Source organism: Ictidomys tridecemlineatus, chromosome 3, assembly GCF_052094955.1.
Source record: "Ictidomys tridecemlineatus isolate mIctTri1 chromosome 3, mIctTri1.hap1, whole genome shotgun sequence".
NCBI lineage: Eukaryota > Metazoa > Chordata > Mammalia > Rodentia > Sciuridae > Ictidomys > Ictidomys tridecemlineatus.
In genome coordinates, this window is record NC_135479.1 from 55,514,241 (window position 1) to 55,539,236 (window position 24,996).

Consider the following 24,996-nt stretch of genomic DNA (forward strand, 5'->3'; position numbering starts at 1 on the left):
ATTCACAGGAAGTTACTCTGAGACCCAGAAAGAGCGCACCTCTGGTGTGGTCAAAGAGAATTTTCGGTAGAGCAAGACACAGAGCCTCGATCTACCAGTTCTATTTACCCCTCCTTTTGAGTGCTAGTGGGGCAAAGCTTTGTTAAGACAAAGATTATTGATGTCGAATGGAAAATAAGTTACCAGTGCTTCCTTTTAGGGTTGTTCTCTTCCATCATGCGGGAGCTCGCCAACATCTCCCATGATGGACCTAAGTGGATTTTACTGGATGGTGACATAGATCCAATGTGGATTGAGTCTCTGAATACTGTCATGGATGACAACAAGGTATCGAAGCAAGTGGGGAGGGAAATCCCCATGTCATCCCCAACCATCAATACAGCCAGTGCTCCATGCCACAGGTGCACTTGGAAATCTAGACGCCTCACAGTGGCTGGCCCAGGGATTGCAGCTGTTGCTGGTGTCTTCTGCAGACATCTCAGGACTGACTGATTATGTTCCCACCTTGAACTGCTTCAAGGGCCCACTTTTGGGATGGTATTCTGTTTCCTTCAGAAACTTCTGCCTGCAGATTCATTTGACATTCAGAGTGGAAAGAAATCATAAATCATCTATTCAAGTCTTTTTTTCCTTCCTCATACTTTTCCTTTTCTAAAAATCAGAAAATGAAGGATCAGAAACATTCTGAGCCCGTCAAACTACCTCCATAGCGGTAAATATCTATCCATTGTGAGCCTGCGTTATTTTTTCATAAAACAATGAAAGCTAACTGAACGGCCTATAAAACGTCTGTTAAGCTGGTAGCTAGACACGTTCAGAAAGCCCATCCACATTGGAAGTGTTCAGATGGCTGCAACATTCACAGAACCATTAGAATAAATGCACACCCTCCCAGTGGGACTACTTAAGAAGGAAGAGCAGAAACTTGAAACTGAAGCTCTTTTCTTTTAATAGTTTTATTATTCCAGAATGGTCTCGTTCACTCAAATTATTGGCACCGATTTACACTGTTTAAATAACTTTTTTCCCTGATTCAACAGACACACACACACAGAGGACAGAGGGGAAGGAGTGGAGGGGAGATAGGAAGAGAGAGAGTTACTGTAGAAAATTTAGAAAGTACTTACAATCAAAAAGAAGAAAATAGTCATCTTGACTTTGTTTTATGTTACTTTCACAGAATACTGGAGACTGGGAATTTTATAAAGAAAAGATATTTATTTGTCTCAGTTCTGGAGACTAGACAGTCCAAGATCCAGGGCCCAGGGCCTTTTTGCTGTGCTCATCCCATGGTAGAAGGGGGAAGGGCAAGAAAGCATGCACAAGAGAGCAGAGACTTGAACTGCAGCCTCAAGCCCTTTTAAAATTAGCATTGGTCCATTTATGAAGGCGGATGCCTTTTAGTCTCGTCACCTCTGAAGGCCTTACTTCTCAATGCAATTGCATCAGGAATTAAGCTTCCAATACATGCTTTCCAGGGAAACTATTCAAACCATAGAACATCCATAACACAATCAATAATATTCCACCAAGCCAGGTGAGGTGGCCCATACTTGTAATCCCAGGGGCTCAGGAGGCTGAGGCAGGAGGAGCACAAATTCAAACCCAGCTTCAGCAAAAGAGAGGTGCTATGCAACTCAGTGAGACCCTGTCTATAAATAAAATACCAAGTAGGGTTGTAGATGTGGCTCAGTGGCTGAGTGCTCCTGAGTTCAATCCCCAGTACCCACACTAATAATAATAATAATAATAATAATAATAATAATAATAATAACCTACCAAATCCTCACCGGCTGGTGGTGTGTCCTAACACCTCCCTAATGGGATATCCCTCCTATGGTTTCCAGGTGCTGACCCTGGCAAGCAATGAGAGGATTCCTCTTAACCCCACAATGAGGCTCCTCTTTGAGATCAGCCACCTGCGCACGGCCACTCCAGCAACCGTCTCCAGAGCAGGTATGGCCCTGCGGGTAAAGCTGCTCAACCGAGATGGGTACTTTGAGCTGGACATTGGGTTTTTTTGGCTCTAAAGGAAGTCAGAAACCTGCTCATCCAAAACTCCAGCCTAGTTCTCAGGACTCATCCACATTCACAAGGGGAAATGGGCACTATAAGACCAGAGTCAGTGGTTTTGTTTATTCAGAAATGTAGCAATGGGAAGGGAAATAGCCTGCAAGCTGGACAAATGTCCACTGCACAGAAGTGTCTCAAATTAGGCTACTTTTAGGCTCATTCTAGCCTCCATGTCAAATCATCATTTCTCATTAAATCCTCATGGAAAATAGCAACATTACCTGCATTTTCCTGTATCTCTGCTAACTAAATTCATTAGCAGAGCCTAGAGGTTAAAAGAACTGATTTGGGGAAATAATCAAATTTAAAGAAATAGAAAAGAGAATGGTAATTGACAGGCCCTGGGCAGGAGGGCACAAGGGAGATTTTGCTGAATGGGTACAAAGTTTCAATTATGCAGGGTGAAGACATTTTGGAAGTAATGGATACATTTATTAACTTAATTGTGGTGATGGTTTCACAGGTGGATTTGGGTGTCCCAAATTCATCAAAATAGTTTGCATTAAATATGTACAGTGTTTATTTATTTATTTGTTCTAATCAGTTATACATGACAGCAGAATGCTCTTCAATTCATTGTACACAAATGGAGCAGAATCTTTCACTTCTCTGGTTGTGCCCAAAATAGAGTCATGCCATTCATTCAATCATACATGTTTCTAGGGTAATGATGAATGTCTCATGCCACCATCTTTCTTACCCCCATACCCCCTATCCTTCTCCTCCTTGCCCCCATCCAAAGTTCCTCCACTCATCCCATGCCCCCCTCCCCATTATGGATTAGCATCCACTTATCAGAGAAAACATTCAGCCTTTGGTTTGGGGGGATTGGCTTACTTCAGTGTACAGTTTTGTATATCAGTTATGCCTAAATAAAGTTATTAAAATAGTTCATCAAATAATAATAAAATAAAAACTCATAACTTTTTGATCTCTACCTCAGTATCAGGATCCCCTTTAAGAACTTGGATTAAGGTTGGGAACACAGGTCAGGAGAGTTCTCTCCCACTCTGTTTTAGTTACCTAGTGTCACAGTAACAAGGGTAATAAATCACCATAAACTTGGTGCCTTTCAAACCAGCAGAAATTTATTCTCTCACCTTTCTGCAAGTCGGATATCCAGAATCAAGGTCATTGAGGCTGCACTTCCTCCAAAGGCTGTAGAAGAGTGCCTCCTTGTTTCTTTCATCCATCTTCCATTGTCCTTGGCTTATGGTCCCCATAGCTCCAAACCTCTGCCTTCCTCATCTGTATGCATCTCTCCTCTTTTATCTCGTATAAAGACACTTGTAAATGTCCCATCCAGACAATCCAGTGTAACTTCATCACAAGACCTTTAGCTTCATTACATCTATCTGCAAAGGCTCCTTTCCCAAATAAATTCATGGTAGCAGGTTCCAGAGGTTAGGATGTGGTCATATCTTTTAGGAGACCATTATTCAATCCACTGCACTGTCCCACATTATGACAAGTTTTGCTGATCAGTCACAGTTTTCTTTCTTCCCAAGCCTTGACTTGTGGTCTTGGGGTCCTTCTCAACACAGCTCTTCCTTCATCTGTCATGGATCAGTTGGCCTTGATCCTCAATAATAAACACATATGCCCTCTCTGACCAAGGCCAGGTCTTTCTTCTTTTCCTTGGGGAAAGCATACTTTGACCTGTATGGAATCCTCCGTGCCCAGCATTCTCTTTCCTCCCAGGGATCCTCTACATCAACCCAGCAGACCTGGGATGGAATCCTGCAGTGAGCAGCTGGATTGACCAGAGGGAAATCCAGACAGAGAGAGCCAACCTAACCATTCTGTTTGACAAGTATCTTCCAACCTGTCTGGACACACTCAGAACCAGGTAAGCCCAGAAACAAAGGTAGCACATGAGCCCAGCCGCAGAGAATCCTTGGCTCACAGCTGATGCCCTGTTGATGTTCTGTTCTGATCCCAAAGTCAGAACCCTCCAGGAACAGCAGATGGCAGAGGGGAACACACATTCGGATGGCCACGGAATGCCTACGATCAGTTCAGGCAAGATGAGAGGTGACTGAAGAGAAGGAAGGTTTAAAGTGCCTTTCATAAGTGCCACACTGGTGTGTATGTACGTGAAGGAGGCAGGTGGCTGTGATATCAGATGGTAGTCCTGAGACTCAAATCCTTCTGCTCACAAGGAAAGCACCTGTCTCTCCTACAAAAGATTCTACAGGCCTAGAAGTGAAGATGACGCTGTCAGGGACACATGGGGCCCACTTTCTGTTTCTGATTCTGGGTATTCACAGTTCAGGAATTGGGTATAATTTATCATTTGACCTGTCCTTCTCCACTGAATACTGGGAGGTCACTTCTGCTCTTATGGTTTTGCAAAAGTAAAAGCAACAAACCCTGATCACCTGTGCGAGTCAGCTCTCCATCACTAACAGTTCATACCCAAAGGACTTAAAATCAGCTACTACAATGACGCAGCCACGTCAATGTTTATAGCATCTCAATTCACAATAGCCAAACTATGGAACCAACCAAGGTGCCCTTCAATAGATGAATGGATAAAGAAAAATGTGTGGTATATATATTCAATGGAATATTACTTGGCTTTAAAGAGGAATGAAATTATGGCATTTGCCAGTAAATGGTTGGAGTTGGAAAATATCATGCTAAAGCAAAATAAGCCAATCCCCAAACACCAAAGGCTGAATGAATGTCTTCTCTAATATGCAGATGCTAATTCAAAATAAGATGGGGGACACTAGAGAAGAATAGTGTTACCTTAGATTAGGTGGAGGGAAGTGACAGGAGGGGAGGGGATATGGGGATAGGAAAGTTAGCGACATTATTACATTATGTATATATATGACTGCATGACCAAAATGATTCTGCAACATGTACACTCAGAAAAATGAGAAATTATATCCCATCTATGTATAATAAATCAAAGTGCATAAATGCATTCTACTGTCATGTATAACTGATTAAAATACATTTAAAAATATTGAATTTACCAAAAAAAAACCTGAAATAATCAACTTATGAAGAGAAAAGGTTTGTTTTAGCTCACAGTTTTGAAAGTTTCAATCCCTGATTAGTTGGCCCCCTTTCTTTGAATGTCAGGAACACATGGCAGAGCAAAAACCACTCATCTCATGGCTGGGAAACAAAAAAGAGGAAGAGAGTAGGGTCCCCTGGTCCCCTTCGAGGGCATGTCCCAGTGGTCCAAAGACATCCTTCGTGGCCTTACATCTTAACATTTCTAGCACCTCTCTGGGGACCAAAGCCTTAATTCAGGAGCCTTTAGGGGAAACTCAAGATACAAACTATAGCAGGTACCACCTATCACTCAAATAAGGTTAATGACTCTTAACCAAGAGGATAGTTATTACAGTAAGAATGTTTGATGTGTCAATATAAAGGGGTTCCTGTGCTTGGAAACCTCTTTCTCTCCCCGTCCCCCACCTCTCTCATTTGATAGATTATTCTATGAACATGACACCCATTCCCATAATTCAGCCAAGAAGAGGCATCAGAGGCTAGTGCCCAAGTCTCTGAGAGCCATAGTTTCTGAAGATTCCAAAGTTTGGGGTCCGGATTATGTTTCCAAGAATTTACAGTCCATCACTCAAATTGATTCCTGCCTCCTTATGCCTGGGCCTGTCAAGCACAGGATGGGATTGTGGCACCAGTTGTCCAGTCACCCACAAATGCAGAGGCAGAGGAAAGGGAAACCCCAGACTTCGATGGCAAGATAAAGGGCCCCAGGCAATCTACTAATCCACCCACATTAGTAGTGACCTTTGTATCAATAAAACTGAATTGTAATCTAGTAGTCGACACAATGTATTTTTTTAAGAGAGAGAGAGAGAGAGAGAGAGAATTTTTTATTATTTATTTATTTTTTTTTAGTTTTCGGCGGACACAGCATCTTTGTTTTTGTATGTGGTGCTGAGGATCGAACCCGAGCCACATGCATGCCAGGCAAGCGTGCTACCTCTTGAGCCACATCCCCAGCCCCAACATAGTGTATTTTTTATATGCTTTTATATTTCAGGGTCAATATTTTTTTTCCAAATGTCGGTATCTTTTTCAAGGGTTTGGAAAGCTCTCAGCCCCTGATCACCCATGGACTCTAAAGCCTTGGAGTCTAATGCTTCCCTGGTAACAAGCAAATTCTGACTGGTGGCTATAGTGGGCAAGCAAATGAGCAAGGTCAACAATGGTCTATAACACCAGATTAGGGTAAGGCTTTAGGAAAGCAGTCTACCCTTGCTCTTTATCTTTGATTGGGACACTTGTCAATACAGTCTTTAGCAAAAAGTCAGGCTATCCCCACTGTCTGCATTTAAGATGAGAGATGCCAAAACTTTTGTGTATTTGCGTATCTGTGTGTGTGTGTGTATGTGTGTGTGTGTGCGTGCACATGCATGTGCGTGTGCACCTTGCACATCTGTGCTGGCACATACACAAGCATTTGAACAAGCCTCAAAGATCAACTGTCTTAAGTCTATGCAGACTGGCCCCCCAGTTGTTGAAATCTATGGTTATCAGGGAAGAAGAATAGTTGTCATTCATGGGTGCCCGCTCTGGGGTGTTATTTCATTTTTTTCTCCCAGCTCTCTGAAAAGGCTACACATGAGGGAGCAGAGCTCTGTGATGTGGCAGTTAATAAGTAACAGATGCTTTTACTTCAAGGTCTTACTTCTATTTTATAGAGACACAGTATCCTGATGCTGGTTTTATGCCACCCTGTTAAAACAAGCTGTGCAACGTCAACACATATTAATTATTTTATTAGACAAGGGCTGAGTATAAATCGACCTTACCTTGTTTTTTCATTGTTCCCTCAAAACCATTTTATGTGGTTTGTTCTCCTCCCACCCTAGCTGAGATCTAAATCAATGTCCACCATTTTCTGGCCACTTGTAGTGTGTGTGTGCATCTCTCTCTCTCTCTCTCTCTCTCTCACACACACACACACACACACACACACACACACACAAGTCCAGGGAAAATTTAAAGAAGCAAGCCTCATCTACAATGGAAGCTTCTGCCTTGCCCTGCAGCTGAATGGGAAAGGGGAGTATTCTCACCTCTTTTTCTCGTTTCTCAGAAATTATATCTTCTGATTTCTCAGGGTTGAAGGGTACAGAGAGACAGGAGAGGTATCACTTGGCTACACCTGTGTGGCTATGGCTATGATAACTACAACAGATCTTAAAATCTGGTGCCTTCTCTTTGGGGGATTTTGGGAGTTCTGTGGATCCCTCCCCATCACTAAAGCTCTCTCATCTACATTCCCCGAAGAAAGTTTGTGCCTCTCCTTCATCCAGTCGTGAGCTACTCCTAACAAAACCCTCCAGTGCCTCATCCTTCCAACAGCCCCATTAGCCAGCCTCTCAAACCACCCCACATGCATGCCGCTCACACTTGGATTCCAGGAAATATTCATTCCTGTTTGGCTTTAATAGACTGGAGCTCAAGCTGCCCCAGCAAGAAACCTCTCTACATACCACTGTGAGTTCTACAAAGCTTGATGGGGCTTACTGGGGAAAATAAACCAGCCTGGACTAGTTCAGTTGAAGTTTCTTTGCCCTGTCTCTCTATGGGGGCAAGCCCAGCCTTCCCTATAGGGAAGGTTGCACTCACTATATGCCAAAGCTCTCTCCAAATCCTGTATTTGTATGTACAACCTCCCCCCAGCACCTCCCACTTGGATCCTCAATACCACTGAGAAGGTAGAAAGGTCAGGGTTGTGAGACCTTTTTGCAAGTCCCACCTAGGTTGTCTGGAATCTCATTGGGGACTGTATGGGCTCCTGGAACCCACTATTATGGTGCCTTACCCAACACTGAGCCTGAGATGGTTTCCTTTTATCACCTATTAGAAATATGCATTGGAAAACTGAAGGACAGACCATTAGAGAAGGACTAAGTTTTCTCTTTACTCATAACACCTAGAGTATTATATGGTAATAACATTATGGTAAGGATAAGAAGTAGATAAGGCAGAGGGGTGGTAGGGAAAGGGAGGGGGCAGGGGATTAGCAAGGATGGCGGAATGTGATAGACATCATTATCCAAAGTACATGTATGAAGACACGAATTGGTGACAACATACTTTATATACAACCAGAGATATGAAAAATTGTGCTGTATGTATGTAATAAGATTGCAATGCATTCCGCTGTCATTTATTTTTTTTAAATCAATTTTTAAAAAGCAGAAAGCTAACCAAAGATTAAAAAAAGAAGAAGAAGAAGTAGACACAAACACAAAACACTGATGAGAAGAGCATACTGGACCACTTGCAGGCCCAAGGGTAGTGAGTGACTTCTACAGTGACAATAGATGATGATGTTCATCTTGTGACACAGACCCATTCCCTGGGCAGCCTGGGAGCATAGACTGTGATAGTGTGGTTGAGTGTGTGATTCTGTGGTGTACACCCTATGTACACATGCAGGGAGAGAGTACCCAGGGACAGACAGGTTCCTATGTGCAATATGTGTGTGTACATATACACACTCCTGGTTTCTTGGGCATAGGATGTCTTTTGTGCATCTCCTGATATCTGCCTTTCAGTTAAGATCTCCAAAGTCAAGATCTAAAGTACAAATAGAAGGCCAGGAGAAAGTCACAGAAGGAACATTTTCAGATAAGGAATTCCATTCAGTTCAGGATTATATAAAAATCATCCTTTCTCCCTGTCCCCTCCACTATCCAGACAAGACTCTGGCCCCAGAAACATGTTTCAGTGTGTGGGAAGAAAACCACTGAGGAAAAGATGTGAAAAGAACAGACCTCAAAAATTGTTCCCCAAAATGCCTTTTCAGGTCCTTTTGGACAATGTGTTCCCTATTTTTATTGGTACAGTATAATTATGCATAATAGTGAGATTTGTTGTTATATATTCATACATGTCCTTTTTGGCCATTGAAGAAATGAAAAGAAGAGTGAAAAAGTGAGATGTTGACTTGTTTTGTTGCATTCTACTTTCCTCAAAGACTGAGAAGGGATGGTCCATGCAAGGAGCAGGAAAGAGAGAGGGACAGGGAATCAGAAGAAAGAAAGATGAGAAATGGAAGCTTCTTAGTTGATCGCCAGGCCATTGCTTCTTTTCAAAAGAAATTGACCCAAGAAAATAACTGAGGACAGTAAGGCTTGTGTAACATCAAGGTCCTCTGTAACCCCCAAAGAACTTGACCAGTCCTGAGTCCCCCGAAGCCAAGGGGATTCCATAGTTGTCCAATGGCTCTTCTAGAATGGAGCATCCATAGTGTTTAAGAGCATGTCCTGGTCTTTCTTCACAGATTTAAGAAGATAATTCCAGTCCCAGAGCAGAGCATGGTTCAGATGGTGTGCTACCTTCTCGAATGCCTCCTGACCAAGGAGGACATCCCTGCAGACTGCCCCAAGGAAACCTACGAGCTTTATTTTGTGTTTGCTGCCATCTGGGCTTTCGGTGGAGCAATGGTTCAAGATCAGGTAAGAGGATGAACCGAGCTTAACCTTCACGTGAAAATGTGCAGCGGCAAAATCAGACCCTCCATCCAGAGTTGGAAGACAGGAAAGTTTCATGTTGGAATTAACAGAAAAACATTAGACTCTAGTTAATTACCATCTGCTCTGCTGTCAAAGATGTCAGTGTCTGTACAAAAGCCTTCAGGGGTGAGCCAGACAAGGTCGTGGTGTGTTTGAGGCTATTGCCTTTTGAGTTAGTGAATGTACCTCTGCTTTTGTGGAAAGGTGTACAGTGTTGGAGTCTGAACAACTGCTGGAATATGTATGCAACTTTGCCAGGTGATGGGTGTTTTATAGAGAGAAAGGTGGAAGGATGCGGTGCTATAGGAACTCCAGTGGAGGGAATACCTTCAGCATTCTAAACATCTTCCAGAGGATGCACTGCTCTGTACCAGATCAGGGCTAACCAGCATGACCCCACAGCCTCAAAACACAGGGCTGTCCAAGGAAGGCTAGACCAAATATTAATTGGCATCTAGGAGTGAAAAACCAAAGCAGTATTTAGCTCATGGTGTTTATTGCTGTAACCTCAAGCTGTTTGGGGACAGGGATGTGGGCTTAGAAGATCTTGACATCCTATCTCCTAATCCTTCCTGCGTTTCAACCCTTTTTCTTCACCTATAAATAATCTAGAGCCATAGCACCTTGAATGCACCTGATCCTGTCTTTATTTATAAATAAAACATATTTTACCTAGAAACAACATCTTCAAGATTCTGCAGAAAAATCTCTTAAAATTGACTCTAGCTACCATGTAATATCATATAGAGGATAAGAAAGTGGACTCTGTTAGCAAATTTTTAAGTATACAATGGGCATGGTGATGCTCACTTGTAATCCCAGCGGTTGGGGAGGCAGGAGATTGCAAGTTCAAAGCCAGCCTCAGCAACTTGGTGAGGCCCTAAGCAACTTAGCAAGAGTCTGTCTCTAAATAAAATATTTGTAAGAATGGCTGGGGATGTGGTTCAGTGGTTAGGCACCCCTGGATTTAATCCTCAGTAGCCCCCCACCAAAAAAGTATACAATAAGTTATTGTTAACGATAAGAACCCCTCTGTACATAAGAGTCATTTATCTTAAACTTAGTCATCCTGCACGATTGAAATTTTGTACCCACTGACCAATACCTTTCATTTCCCCTAACCCCCAGCACCTGGCTGCCATGATTCCATTCTCTGCCTCTGAGTTTGACTATTTTAGATTCATCATATACATGGTGTCAGGTGGTATTTGTCTTTCTGTGTCTGGCTTATTTCATGGAGCATGATGTCTCCTAGGTTAGTCCATGTCACCTCAAATAGAAGGCTTTCCTTCTTCTCTAGAAAAAAACTGTGAAGACTGTAGATTTTTTTTTGTAGACTTATCATAAACAATAACAAAATCAACAATAATAAATAAAGCTGGAGAAAATTTGAAGATGATGGTAGGTTTTTGCATCATTGTGGTAATGGTTTCACAATTGTATACTCATCTCCAAACTCATCAAGTTGCATGCATTAAATATGTAATGTCTTTTGTTTATCAATCATAACACAATAAAGTGGTTTTAAAAAACAACCTAAACACACACAAACACACACACAAAAAAAAAAAAACAGAACAAAAAACCACCATGGACTATGGCTTTGAATTGTTACTCTGCCACTATTACCTGGGAAACCAGGGGCAGGAAATTTAGCCTCTCTCTACTTTATTCTTCCCATGTGTCCAAAGGATGAGGACAAGGTAGCCCTTTCCTAGGATGATGGTGAGGATTAAGTGAATGCATGATGTTCTAATCACCCAACATGAACACATGCAAAGCTCTTAGAACAGAGCTGGCATGCATATGTGCTTATTGCTAATATTCTCCTCACATAAATATTCATTTTTATAGTAAGTGTCTGGTGCCTCTCTCTCAACAGGGGATCAGACCAAGTTGCAGTTTTTGGAAAGTTATGATTTTTCCCTTCTGGTTTGGGTTGATTGTGAGGCTCTTTCAAAGAAAGGCAAAAAAAAAAAAAAAAAGTCTCAGCCTTGCAAGGCAAAGTTATGTTTGAGAAATTCAAAAGGGAAATAAGCTGGGACCAAAAGAATTATCAATTAACTTCTTTTGCCTTTTTACAAGCTCTGGTTCTAATACTCACCCATCTGCCCATCATTCCCTAATGTGTCCTTTAGAAAGCAGTTATCATAGTGTCTCCAGAAGTGTGCCTTTCCCCAAAGGGCACAAGGATGCACAAACCAGGAGTTTGATATCTGAGAATTTTGTGCAGAATTTTCTGCAGTCTTTGCAGCTTTTCCGTTGACAGCTTTACATTCCCCTTAGAGCAAGGAGGTGAAGGGTCCAGCAGAATGAATGAGACTTGGCTGAACATCACAGGAATCTCGAATACATAGCTTATTGCTTCCCATCAAATTCAGTCTCCGACCTTTCAGTTGATGAAATGTCAGACAGCAACCAGGCTTCTCTTCCATATTGGTACCAACCAGGCAGCAGGGTAGCAGGGTGAAGAGTCTTGGTCCGTTTTTCTATCTCTGTATTGAAAACTTTGAATGCATTCCACTGCTTGTTAAAGCCCAGGAGAAAGCATTCCCGGTCCACCACCCGTTTCCTGGGCTCTGGAACACTTGGAGCTGCAGGCAGCCATGTTGGCACCTAGGGAAAGGACACAGGAGAAAGCTTTTAGCAGCAGGGAATGTTCAAGCCCCCTGCACAATCTGCATTAAAGCAAAACATCAAAAATAGTGCTGAAAACCAGAGTTAGGAAATTGGCCAAAATATTGGCATCAGGGACACCAATGGTGCTTACAGTTTAAAAGTTGTGATTAAAGCAAGGTGGAAAGACAGAAGAGAACTGCCACTCAGCAAAAGAATCATTAAAAAAAAAAAAAAAGAACACTATCCTGGCTAAGTATTTTGCAACAGCCATATAAAATGAACTCCCGGAGGCATATGGTAGATGGAGCACCAGATTGGGAGACTGAAAACCTGGGTTTGATTCCCAATTCTGCCTTTAAATAGAAAATTGGGATAATTTTAATTAGCCAGCATAATTCAGAGCATCATGAGGATCAAATGGGTTGAAATTGGTCCTCAAACTCTCCGATAGTGTACCAGTAAAGTCTTAGCATCATCCAGGTTAAAGGGAGAAGGAAGCTGGGCTTGATGGTGCACACCTGCAATCCCAGCCACTCGGTGGCTGAGGCAGGAGGATCACAAGTTCAAGGTGGCAATTTAGCAAGACTCTGTCTCAAAATAAAAAATAGAAGGGCTGAAGCTGTAGCTCAGTGGTAGAAGGGCCCCGGGTTCCATCCTTAGTACTGTGATGTAAACACACACACACACACACTCACACACACACACACAGGAGATGGGGAATTCAAGAGGAGTCTCTAACATCCATTGCTGGGGAGACGGGGAAGCCCATAGAGATGAATTGAGAAAGAACCATTGACCAACCTAGGTGTCCATTAAGGGATGAATGGATAAAGAAAATGGGGTTCATATGCACAATGGAGTTTGTTCAGCCTTAAAGAAGAATTAAATTATGTCATCTGCAGGAAAATGGATGGAATTTGGGAGCATTATGTTAAGCAAAATAAGCCAAACTCAGAAAGTCATTGGTGGAATGAAGGGGCAGGGGCGGGGGGGGGGGGGAAGAATCTCATGAAAATTGAAGGGAGATCAGTAGAATGGAGGAAAGGGACCAGAGAGAGGAAAGAGGGAGGGGAAAGTGGAAATACTGCACAACGAATCTGGACAAATTATATTATTATATTGTTTGCATGTATGAACATATAATAACAAACCACACCATTACATATAGCCTAATGCACCAATAAAAAAATATGGAAAAAGAAAAGAGAAAGAGCCATTGGATCTGCTCAGCAATCACCTCCTGTCTTTAAAGGGTCCACTTTTAGCAGAAACTGAGGTCAAGTGCCAGATTACAGGAGGGTTAGATGGTGATAGTGTGGCCCAGCTAACAGCTGGCTTAAGAAGCTGACCAGGTCGCTCAAGGTGGACTCAAGAGTGAGGAAAGGAACATAATTTCATATCCTGTCTCTTTCCAGAAGTTTACAGTCTCCTTATAAACCTAAAATCAGCTTTTCATAGGAAGGTCTACAATGGAGGTTTTTCCCTAGGCTTCTGCTTAGAGAGAACAATATTAACCAACTACGGTGTCCCCTTCATCTGAGTTAAAATCACAATCAGAACAGCAAATAAATCTGTCCATATCTAAGGGCCTATTTCCACTCTCATTTTAAAGCAAAAGAATTCAATCCTACTTCATTAACAGACAGCAAAAATGAGGAGGACCCCCTTTGTCAGAGTCCAGATTTCCTCCCATGCACCCAGCTCCCTGGTCTGTCCAGCCTTTGACCCCTTTGTCTTGTCCTCTGTATATATTTCCTACAATGTCCAATCTGGGCCTCTTTCTTTTGTGGGATTTTTCTTATGTCTCCATGTTTAAAGGGTGGGTTTGCTCTCCTAAAGGATTTTCAGGGGCAGTGGGAATTGGGTGTGTGTGTGTGTGTGTGTGTGTGTGTGTGTGTGTGTGTGTGTGTGTGTTTCAGCTTACAGATGATAGGATAATTTGATCACACAGATCTATCTTTTAGGGGTTCATCATCTATATTAAGGCATGTGGATTATATGTGTCTACCTATTTCTTCTGCCACCCCCTACTCTCCTGCCAAAAGAAAAAAAAATATCATAGCTTTATCTCGTTGGTTGCTCCTACATTCCAGAATTTTAGCTCTGGAAAGAATCGGACAGATTGTCTTCTGTAAGACCCTTATTTTATAGTTGAGGAAACTGAGGCACAGAAAATGGTGTCCTGCAGTTACATACCCAGCTCCCTTCCTGAGACTCTTCTTGCTCCCCTGCACTGTGCGCCCAAAGTGTCAGCAGTCACCTCTGATGGCCATCCTGAAAATTGTTCAGTCTCCAGTGTCTAGGAAGATGGGAGCCAGTCTCTGTCTTCAGGAACTCTTGGTATCTGCTTGCCTTCCTGTGACCAAGGGTGCCCACTCTTTTCTGTGTTCTTACACCTTCCTTCCTCTGTACTCTTAGATGACTAGAACAAGTGCCGGTGCCAGAATGGCTCAGCAACATGGTCACATAAAGGCACTTGTACACATTTATCTTAGCCCATTTTCTATTGCTATAAGTGAATGCCACAGGCTAGGTAAGTTATAAAGAATAGACATTTATTTAGCTCACAGTTATGGAGCCTGGGAAGTCCACAAGCATGCTAGCATTAGCTTGGCATCTGGTGAGGGCCTTCCTGTTGCATCGTAGCATGGCACAGGACATCACGTGGCAAGACAGAAAGAGTATGCTAGCTTAGGTCTCTCTTTTTCTTCTTGCAAAGTCATTAAGGCCATCATGGGGCTCCACTCTCATGATGTCATCCAATCCCAATTATCCCCTAAATCCTTGACTACAAGCACCTTTCATATATAACTTTGGGGATTAAGTTTCCAATACATTAAATCCCACCTAAATTCTGGGACTCACTAAATTCAAATATAGCCATTCTCCAAATCTATAGCTGCCCCAGGGCAGCCCCTGCACACCTGGGGTTGTCAGGGCTGATCCTCAGGAAAGGACCATCCTTCCTGGAGGAATTGATCCATGCATAACGTCAGTACAGTCAGGAGCTCTTTGTGTCCCTACCCCAACCTCTGTCAATGCCAGAGCCACCTGCTTAGGCTTCTTGAGCTTTGGAGGACCTCGTTGTCTGACCTGCTTTGCTTTTGCAGCTTGTGGACTACCGAGCAGAGTTCAGCAAATGGTGGGTGACGGAGTTCAAGACAGTCAAGTTTCCTTCCCAGGGAACCGTCTTTGACTATTACATAGACCCAGAGACCAAGAAATTCGAGCCCTGGTCCAAGCTCATCCCCCAGTTTGAATTCGACCCCGAGATGCCTTTGCAGGTGAGTGTGGCTGAGCAGCACATTTCAGTGGTAATCTTCTCCTGGTACCCAAGAGTTTGACCTTGCTAGGAACCTGTGGGCCCCAGCTACATGCATTTTCAAATTATAGCTATAATGAAGCCACAGGCTCCCCTAAAGAGAGCAAACAAATACCAGACCCACCTAGCATCCAGAGAAGAAGAGATGGTAGGGCCAGAAGATTCTATAATACATTGGAGAGGCCACAGGGACACAGAAGAAAGCAATAGGTAGAGATGGGATGCTCCTACTGAACCACAGAGAGCCAGGAATGAGTCCAGAGGCTAGACTTACTGCTGATATCAGGAAAGACCCTCTGGCCCTTATTTGTTGAGCTCTGCTGTGACAGAAGCCCCTCTTCTGGACTGCTCCAAAACCTGTGTGCTGCTGCACCTGTTTCTCCCTCCAGCCCCTGTGTGTTTCCTTTACAGGCTTGTTTGGTGCACACCAGTGAGACCATTCGAGTGTGCTACTTCCTGGAGCGGCTCATGGAGCGGCGGCGGCCTGTCATGCTGGTGGGTCCAGCTGGCACAGGCAAATCCGTGCTGGTGACAGCTAAGCTGGCCAGCCTCGACCCCGAGGAATACCTGGTGAAAAACGTGCCTTTCAACTACTACACCACGTCAGCCATGCTGCAGGGTAAGGGGCTCAGAAAGGGCTGGGGTGTGGGGTGTCTGTCACCTAACGCGGGCTGGAGCAGATTGTCCTGTGACCATTTGTGGGACATCCTGCATGCACCAGCCCTGCATATTTCCTCCCAAATGCTCCCTCTCACCTCTCCTCTCCTTCCTCTGTCCCACTTTTCCAACACTGTCTCTTTCCCTGCCCTTTCTCCCCACATTCCTCCCTGGCCTGTTGACTTCCTCCAGGGTCAGGTGTTCAGGACAGAGTCCTGCAGTACCCTGATGACACAGCTGAACCCCACTGAAGATCTGCATGGATTTGTAGACTGCAATCCCTGGAAGTATCTCTAGGGATCCTTTTATCCACCCCTTGTATCTCATAGGTGGGGAAACTGAGGCTCGGGTAAGAGGATGTATGACCCAAGGTCATCACCAAGAAGCAGGGTGCGTGACACACCCAGTCCTCTGAATCCACATGGAGAGCGTGCCTTTCACCACATGTTTACACACTGGGCTCTCAATGGGGATGGGACCTCCAGGTGTGACTTCAGGCTCTGACGCTTACTGCAAAGGTTTTCCTCCCCCTCTAGGTGACGCAATTTCCAGGATGGCAGTCAGGGGTGACCGTTGATACCTGGGGCACAGTGCAATTGAGTTAGAAGAGCCTTAATTCTCTATTATAGCAGGGTCTCCTTTTTGACAGAAACACTCAACACGTGTGGGGTCAGCGTCTTGTCACTGTGACCAAAATACCTGACATAAACAATTTAGTGAAGGAAAAGTTTAATTTAGCTCATGGCTTCATAGGTTTCAGTTCGTGGTCAGCTGATTTCCATTGTTTGGAGGCCTGAAGTAAGGCAGGACATCACGGTGGAAGAGCATGGTGGGGGAAATTGGCTCAGTTCATGGCAGACACAGTGGTAGCTGGGGGTGGAAAGAGACTAACTTTTAGGGCACACCCCCCAGTAACCTACCTCCTCCCACTAGTTAGTACCTCCTAGTAGTCCATTCGTCTATCGATGAATTAGTCCATTGGATGAAGGTCAGAACCCTCATATTCTAATCATGGCCTAAAAATCCTACCTCTGAACCTTCCTGAATTAACTACTATGGTTACACAAGATTGGAGTATGCTCCAGATCCATATCATAGATATTAACTAAAAACAGCTCTCTTGTGAAGATACATCTGAGCCAATCTTCCAACCAAACGAGGGGAGAAGTAAAGCAGGGGATAAAAGATAAACTGATAAACCCTATCCTTACTTTCCAAACAGCAACAGCCCTGCCCCATCCTCTGTTACTTTCCCTGATCTTTCAGGTGATGCTACAGTAGGTTCTTATGCCTTAATGCAAAATTCATCAAAAGTAAGACATTCCATATATAGTTGTTTGCAAGACTGATCCAGTTCAAGCTATGGTTTATAACATGGAAGGTGAGCATGGGACTTTTTTCTCTCTTACTTTATTATCCAAGCCTTGAGCCAACAGACTTGCAAAACAGGCTTCATTTGGACCAAACTTGCTCAGCCTGGACTACTTTGCCCAGTCTTTCTGTGATCTCTGCAGGTGTGAACCCCAGGTCAACAAACAGTGGTGCTATAGTTTTGTCTCAGCTTACACTCTAGTTCCACCAGCTCCCACGGGAAAGACAGCTCACTGTACTACCCTCCTTCTGCCCAGTTTTGCCAGCTCTTCCAGAATCAGGGTCTAGCCAGCTCCAAATGCTGAAAGGTAGCTGCACTGACTTTGTTCTCTACATCTTTCAGTAGTGAAGTGCCTGACTGTATTGACATAAGTTCATGCCACCAACCACTTCCCTGTAGTGACAGTGAGACATCATCACCTCTGTCTCAAACTAGCTGCTGGGCTTCATCTGCTGTGGAGCTGGTAAAGGTCACACAAGGCCTGTCTCAATCCAGCAGTTCATTGTAGCTCCAACATGAGTGTTAACAAGCATAAGTGAAATGATTGAAGGCTCATGTTGGAATTTCGCTCATTTGTCGAAGAGGTGAGCATCTACCATCTGAATTCTAAAGGCATAGTTCTTCAATTCTTTATGTTCTTCATAACTGTAACAGCTACAGATATGATGCACTTTTACATTTATTCTGTATTATTAACAATTTCCTCTATCATGATCTTGGGTGTGCAAACCAAATCAAGCCCTTATTTGTAGCATTTACCCATTTCTGTGGTGTAAATAATCCCACCGTGGCCAATTGTAAGCTACCCATGCAATAGCAGTCCACACAGTGTCGGGAAGACGTGTACCACAGCATGCCATTCTAAAGTGTTTTCCCTTTAGGTATAATAGATGGAAATAACCTCAAGGGCATAGATAATGAAAAAATATGGTAAATTAATTAGGTTGTGATGAGTTTTGAATATTTATCATCATTGCTCTTAATGTAATTTACTTGATTTCATGTTTATTAATTTATTTTTGAAATAACAGCCTTAAAAACCAGGTTACAATATTCCTTTGGTTTCGCCAATCACCTCCAGGAAACTTCTGGTTTCATCTTTACCCCATGAGGTCATCATGCCATGTGGTGTCATGATGTGGTTGGTCACTGCCACCTTAGCACCTACCCATGGGGGGTAAGAAGACTTGATGGTTCAAATATGAACTGTCTGTCTGCCTCATATAGTTATTCTTTCTTTTTCAAGGAAACTCTTTGTAAGCCTTCGGTAAAACAACTGATTCAATTACCAGCTCTGCTGATTTCCCCCTTTCGAACAACTGCTACACCTGCACTCACAGTTATCAACATTCACTAGGTGTATGCCAGGCATTCACCTGGCTTTAGACATTTACACACCATTTTTTTATATACTTATTTAATCTTATTGGGCTCTGGGAAATAAATACTTAAATTGCCTCATCTTATAGATGAGGAAACTGAGGCACAGAGAAGTTCAATAAGCTATTGTGCTGCATCCAGTAGCTGGACGAACAAGGCTCTGAACCCAAACTGTCTGAATCCACAGTCTGTGCTCTGAACCACCCAGCTCTGCTGCCTCCCTCCTTGGTAAGAAAGTACCAGAAAGCACGACAAATATCAGATATTATGTTATCATTAGTAGTACTGTTCAAGTTTTCCAGCACTGTTCAAATATTCCTATTAAAATGGTTTCATAATGTAAAAATAAATAAATAAATAAATTTAAATAGAGGGTACAAATTTTAAGCTAAAGAAGAGGAAAGTTATTATTCACCCTGCCTGGGCCCGTCATTCTCAAGGTCTTGTCATTCTCTCTGACCTAGAGAAAATTTTTCTTTCTTCTTGTTGGAATACAGGAGAATTACTCAACAATGTCCCCAAAATGCTATCAAATAGAGCCAGGATGAAGGTTGGCTGTCACTGTAGCTGGACATGCAACAGAACAGCATCTTTTTTTTTTTTTACATTTTTTATTGGTGCTTTTTAGTTATACATGATAGTAGTGACACTTTCTGTCCCCCATTAATTCCCTAATGGCCTCTTCACAGAATTACACCTTGATGTCATCCCTCCTCTCACACCAGGGGAAAGAAAAAGTAGACTTCCAATGACTTCCAGGACTAACTAGGAGCTGCAGAGGCAGCCAAAGCCCTAGAGTAGACTTCGTATATGTCCCAAGGCCATGCAGCAAGAGAAATGCTGTGCTCCCTTACCTGGGGCCTCCTTCTTTCTGCTTTATCGCAGTCCAATCATGATTATATGGCTCCTTCGCCTGAAATACTTTATGAGCAAAGAAATGGCAGGAGAAAGGGTGCTACCAACCCTTAGAAAAGGGGGAGCCCAAATCCAGTATCAAGAGGGAATTTTTGGAATTAAGAGGGGGGCGGGAGGGAAAGACAGAGGCAGAGAGAGAAAGAATGAGCTCAAAAGATAGCTGTTCAGGTATCTATTCAGCAAAGAGGTGAACTAGTGCATCTGTTTCATGAACCTATCACTCTTTTCCAGCCCAGTGTTTTGGCTGCTGTTTGTACACAAGACCCTGTGTATTTAAGAAAAGACTGAATGTGACATGGCATAGTCTGCTTTAAAAGACAGGTAGCACACCCAGATGGAAGTGCCAAATGCGTGTTTATAATGTGTCTGTAATGAGAGAAGATGGGAAAGGGCCTAATTATTCATTTGACGGAATACTAAACAGCATTCCAAAGAATGAGAAGATTCTGTATGCACTGAGTTGGAGCTATTTCCAAAGTTTTGTTGAGAGAGAAAATAAAGATAGAGAGAAATCTATGTAGTATATTTAAAATCGTATTTTGTTTAAAAAGAAATATAAAAGTGACTCATATATTATTTTTAAAATACATATAAATGAATTTATATATATGCAACACACATACATATACTCACACACAAACTTATGTCTACTTACATACTTATACTTAGATATCTCCAGGACATTTAAAAAGCTGGTAACAGCAGTTGTCCCTGGCAAGGGGAACTAGACATTGAGTGGGATGGGTAATTACTTAAACTTTTTTTAAAACTATGAAATATTTCAAGTGTGCAGAAAAAGTACAGAAAATGATATAACAGATGCCCTTGTACCACTACCAAGATTTAAAAGATGCTACAATTTTGCCATTTTTGCTGTGGTCTTAGTATTGTAAGTACAACTGATCTGTTGCCTCCATCCCTTCGTCCATCCTGTTCCTCCTTAACGAGAGTACTACAGTCAGTATGCACCATGCTTAAATTTTTGATACACGTATTTGCTTACGAAATATACAATGTTGTATGTATTTAAGTTTTAAATAAAAATTAGAATCTACTTTGACAGCTTACTTTTAAAATCAGTGTTTTGATACATGTAGATCTACTTTGTTTATTTTTGCTGCGAATTTCATTGTGTGATTATTAAATCACAGCTCATTTATCCATTGTCCTGTTGAAAGGTAGTATCATTTTCTACACATTTTTCTTTTTTAAAAAAAGAATTATTGAATCATAACAGACACACAATAAACTACATATATTTAAAAACTTTTTATGTTTTGAAATATACACCAACAAAATCATCATCATAATTGAAATAATAAACATATTCTTCTCCAAAAACTTCCTTGAGTAATCCCTTCCTTCCAATTTTTGACATCTTGCCCTGTCCCAGGAAACCCTTGATCTGCTTCCTCTCACAGTAAATCAATTTTTGCGTTTTTTTACAATTTTATATAATGGAATTATATAATATGCATCTCTTTTTGCCTGCTTTTTTCACTTGGCATGATTCTGAGATTTATCCATGCTGTTGAGTGTCTCAATAGTTCATCCTTGAAGAGTAAGACAAAATTTGTAAAACACTGAATGAAGCATACAGTATGTGCTTCATAAATAGAAGCTATTATTATAATAACATTAACAAAATGCTTCTCAAATTTAAGTGTTATACAATAATTTCTAAGTCTCGACTGTCAAAACAAGAAGAACACAAGGAAAACTTGCTTTACTTAAAAAAAGAACCTTTAATGAAAACTATGATGCTGAAAAAAAATAATAATGTCTTTGGGAGAAACATTGCAGCTTTCAAATAGGCAATAACTCTACCCAGCAGGTCAATTCCTAGAGATCTCCAAGGGTACATTTTGCAACTCACATATCCTGCTAGCCCAGCAAATATAATTTTTCTCAACATCAGAGGGTCTTTTATTACAGACCAGGCATCTGCTTGGTAATACCTGCATCTCACCTCTGTTTCACATCCCGTTCTGGAGTCTCCATCGAGTGCTTGTGTAACCACAAATTCACAACTCTTTGAAATACAAATAAAGGCTGTGATTCAGGCACTGGATTAGCTCCCCAGCATAGACTGTATAAACTTTATTTAACATTTACAATATGTCCACCCTTTGCTAGGGGATTTACCCCCTTTAGTTCATTTAATCCTTCCCAATTTATGAGACTCACTATCTGTAATGCTTTGGGCTGCAAGTAGCATAAAAATCTGGGACTAGTAGCATAGGAAGAGATCTTTGTTCACACAACAGGAAGTCTGAAGGTAAGCAGTTACAAACTCTAGATCAACTTAACATTATATCAATGCTGAAACATTTCATATTCCCGTGGCTGTTCCTTCAAAGTGGTAGAATGCTTGCTGGTTCAGCCATCACATCTGCATTCAAAATGGAGGGGGGCGAAATAAAGAGGAAAAATAATGTGCCTGTCAAGAAATGATATCTCTCCAGGAACTTCATAGATTTACACCTGTGTCTTACTGTTCAACTGTGTCACATGAGTGCCCCAGATGAAAAGGCATCAAAGAGAATGAGGCTCGGCATTCCGTCCATCATTGGATCTGATGATACTTGTCGTTTTCACAAGATGAACAAATGAGGCTTCAAGGTGTTCCCTGGCTTCCCTCAGAGTTACTCTGTGAGTTAAAAGCAAAGCTGTCTTACTCCATCAAGCTAAATGGACCTTCTGTTTTCATAAGGCTGTAAGGTGTTCCTCTTCCTTTCCAAAATAGAATGCCAACTTTGCTTCTGCACATCTGGTGTGTAGACACATGGCCATCTTGCTCTTTGACAGCAAATATTTATAACAAATCATTATTGAAAAACTCGATTTTTGACTCATTAAAACCTTGGATTGACTACTCTCCAACATATGCACAAACCACAGATTAATAACAATGATATCTTCAGTTGAAAGAGGCAGAGATTTGTATGCATCCACCAATCCACCAGCTTCCCTGAAGTCCACAAACCCAATTATAGTGTTTTCATTCCTTTCACTGAGTTACAATTCAGTGGTCCACCCTTGGGTTTCATTGAGGGTGACTATGATCCAAAGTCCTTTTACACTATAACTTCTGTAAAGTCTCAGTTGATACTGTAAGTATCCATATATGATTTACAGCAGCAATCCAGGACGACATGGTTAATTTAATTAAACACAAATTTAGTTCTGACTTTCAAATAAGCAGTTCATAAAGGAAAATGTGAGATAAATGTTTATGTGGTTACAATCAGTATGTCATCCTGGATTACTGGTGCAAATAAATTTCCTCTCATTCCATGTTGTTTTGCAATCCCTTTTTTGTCTTTAATTGGCCTGTTTTATGTTTCTTCAGATACTTTAATCTCTCCTCGTTCTTTGTGAACATGTAAATAGTATTTTTAAAATAATAGAACTTGCAAAGATCTACAAACAGAATAGTTTAGCAACAGAAAAGGAGAAACAAAGAATTTGGTTAAGGCATTCATGGGCTTATGGTTTAGTTGTAAGGGGAAAAGGCTCATCCTAAATTATCTTGCCATCCAACTGTGATTTGAATTATTAGTTCAACAAATATTTGAGTGCTTAATTACACTAATTAGAGAAGAGCTCAGATGTCTGGAACTGTATATAAAATAAATCTCTGTAACCTGTCCATTAAAAGCTAAGGCCAGACAGTACTCTATAAGACATAATCAAACTCTTAGCTTCAAAGTGAGATTTTACATTATTACAGATAGATCATTCTCTTGTCACTGAATGTCTTCCAAAAAGAAGATCACACACACCAAAGTTTAATTATCCATGATTTATCATCTAATGAGCGAGACTTTCTGCTTGAAATTGTAGGGGGTTCAAAGTAAAATAAAATTGAAAATACACATTTCAGACAATAGAGAAATAATTTCATACATTTTGATGCATCCAAATTTTGAAACACAATGTGACAAAATTGTGTTTTAAGAGGATATTTATTATCATATAAAAGGTTTAAAATATATTAAATAAAAATAAAAACATATACAAGCAGTATATTCAGTTTCATTCTGTTTTGTAGAGGAAAAAAATCTAACAGGAAAAAGCAACTAGAATGAAATACACCAAAACATTGAAAATAATGTTAACTGCTAGGTGACAGAATTATGGCCAGTTGTCACTTTCATCATTGTTCTTCTATGCTTTCTAATCTCTCTTAAATGAATATGTATAAATTTTATAATCATGAAAAGTATACTATTTTTAAAAGAATAAATACAAAGCCCTTGCAATATGACTGAAATGTCTTAACACATGAAGAATTAGATAATATGAAAGGAAAATAGTTTGAAGCATTCTGTTTGTGCATTCCAACAATGTACACAAATCCTGCTTTGCAAAAAAGACATGATTAATTATTAATGATATCTATAAAAAATCTGCAATGAATTAACTAAACTGAGAATTTCTCAAGGGCAGAAGCCATATTGCAGTAATTAATGTTTAAGAAGTGATTTGCAATCGTGGTTACGTGAAGTCCCACAGCCAGGCCGACTTGGCTTAAAATCCAAGTTTTGTCCCTTGGTAGTTTGACCTTGAATAAAATCCCTTAATTTCTCTAAACCTCTTTTCTCATTTCCTAAGAGACGTTTCAGAGGTAATGAAAATGTATCATGGGGCTGTTTGAGGGGGTTCGTGGTTCAGAGCATGTCCAGTACTTACTACAGATGGGTCCCTAGTAGTGATGCATGAATGAATGAATGAACTGCTCTCAAGTTCACAGGCAGGGAACCAGTGAGGCCAGAATAGTCAGGAACAGCTTGGAGAATGTTGGGACATGAGGGCTTACGTGGGCTCTCCTGCCCAGTGAGATGAAGACGCATTAGAATCAGTATCTAAACACTTGGATTCTATTCCAGCAAGGTATTGAACCTGCCTTAGCCTCTATGTTCTTGTTATGGTTTAGATATGGGGTATCCCCCAAAAGCTCCTGTGTGAGACAATGTAAGAATATTCAGAGATTAAATAACTAGTTTATGAGAGCTGTAATCTAATCAGTGGATTAATCCACTGATGTGGATTAATTTGGTGATACCCGTAAGCAGGTTGTTTATGGCTGAAGAAAGTAGTTCACTGGGGGAATGCCTTTGGGGTGTATATTTTGT

General features: G+C 41.5%; 1 protein-coding gene across 3 annotated transcripts in view; it reads left to right on the top strand.

The window, feature by feature from the left end:
• Dnah9 (dynein axonemal heavy chain 9) overlaps positions 1 to 24,996 on the top strand; it is a 331,866-nt gene that overhangs the window by 147,224 nt on the left and 159,646 nt on the right. For 2 of the 3 annotated variants that reach the window (XM_040269453.2, XM_005332884.4), the window contains exons 33-38: positions 200 to 327; positions 1,848 to 1,956; positions 3,775 to 3,922; positions 9,362 to 9,536; positions 15,323 to 15,496; positions 15,946 to 16,153. In XM_040269453.2, the coding sequence (XP_040125387.2) occupies positions 200 to 327; positions 1,848 to 1,956; positions 3,775 to 3,922; positions 9,362 to 9,536; positions 15,323 to 15,496; positions 15,946 to 16,153 (942 nt within the window). The remainder of the gene's footprint in view (positions 1 to 199; positions 328 to 1,847; positions 1,957 to 3,774; positions 3,923 to 9,361; positions 9,537 to 15,322; positions 15,497 to 15,945; positions 16,154 to 24,996) is intronic. The other variant, XM_040269458.2, reaches the window with a different exon arrangement.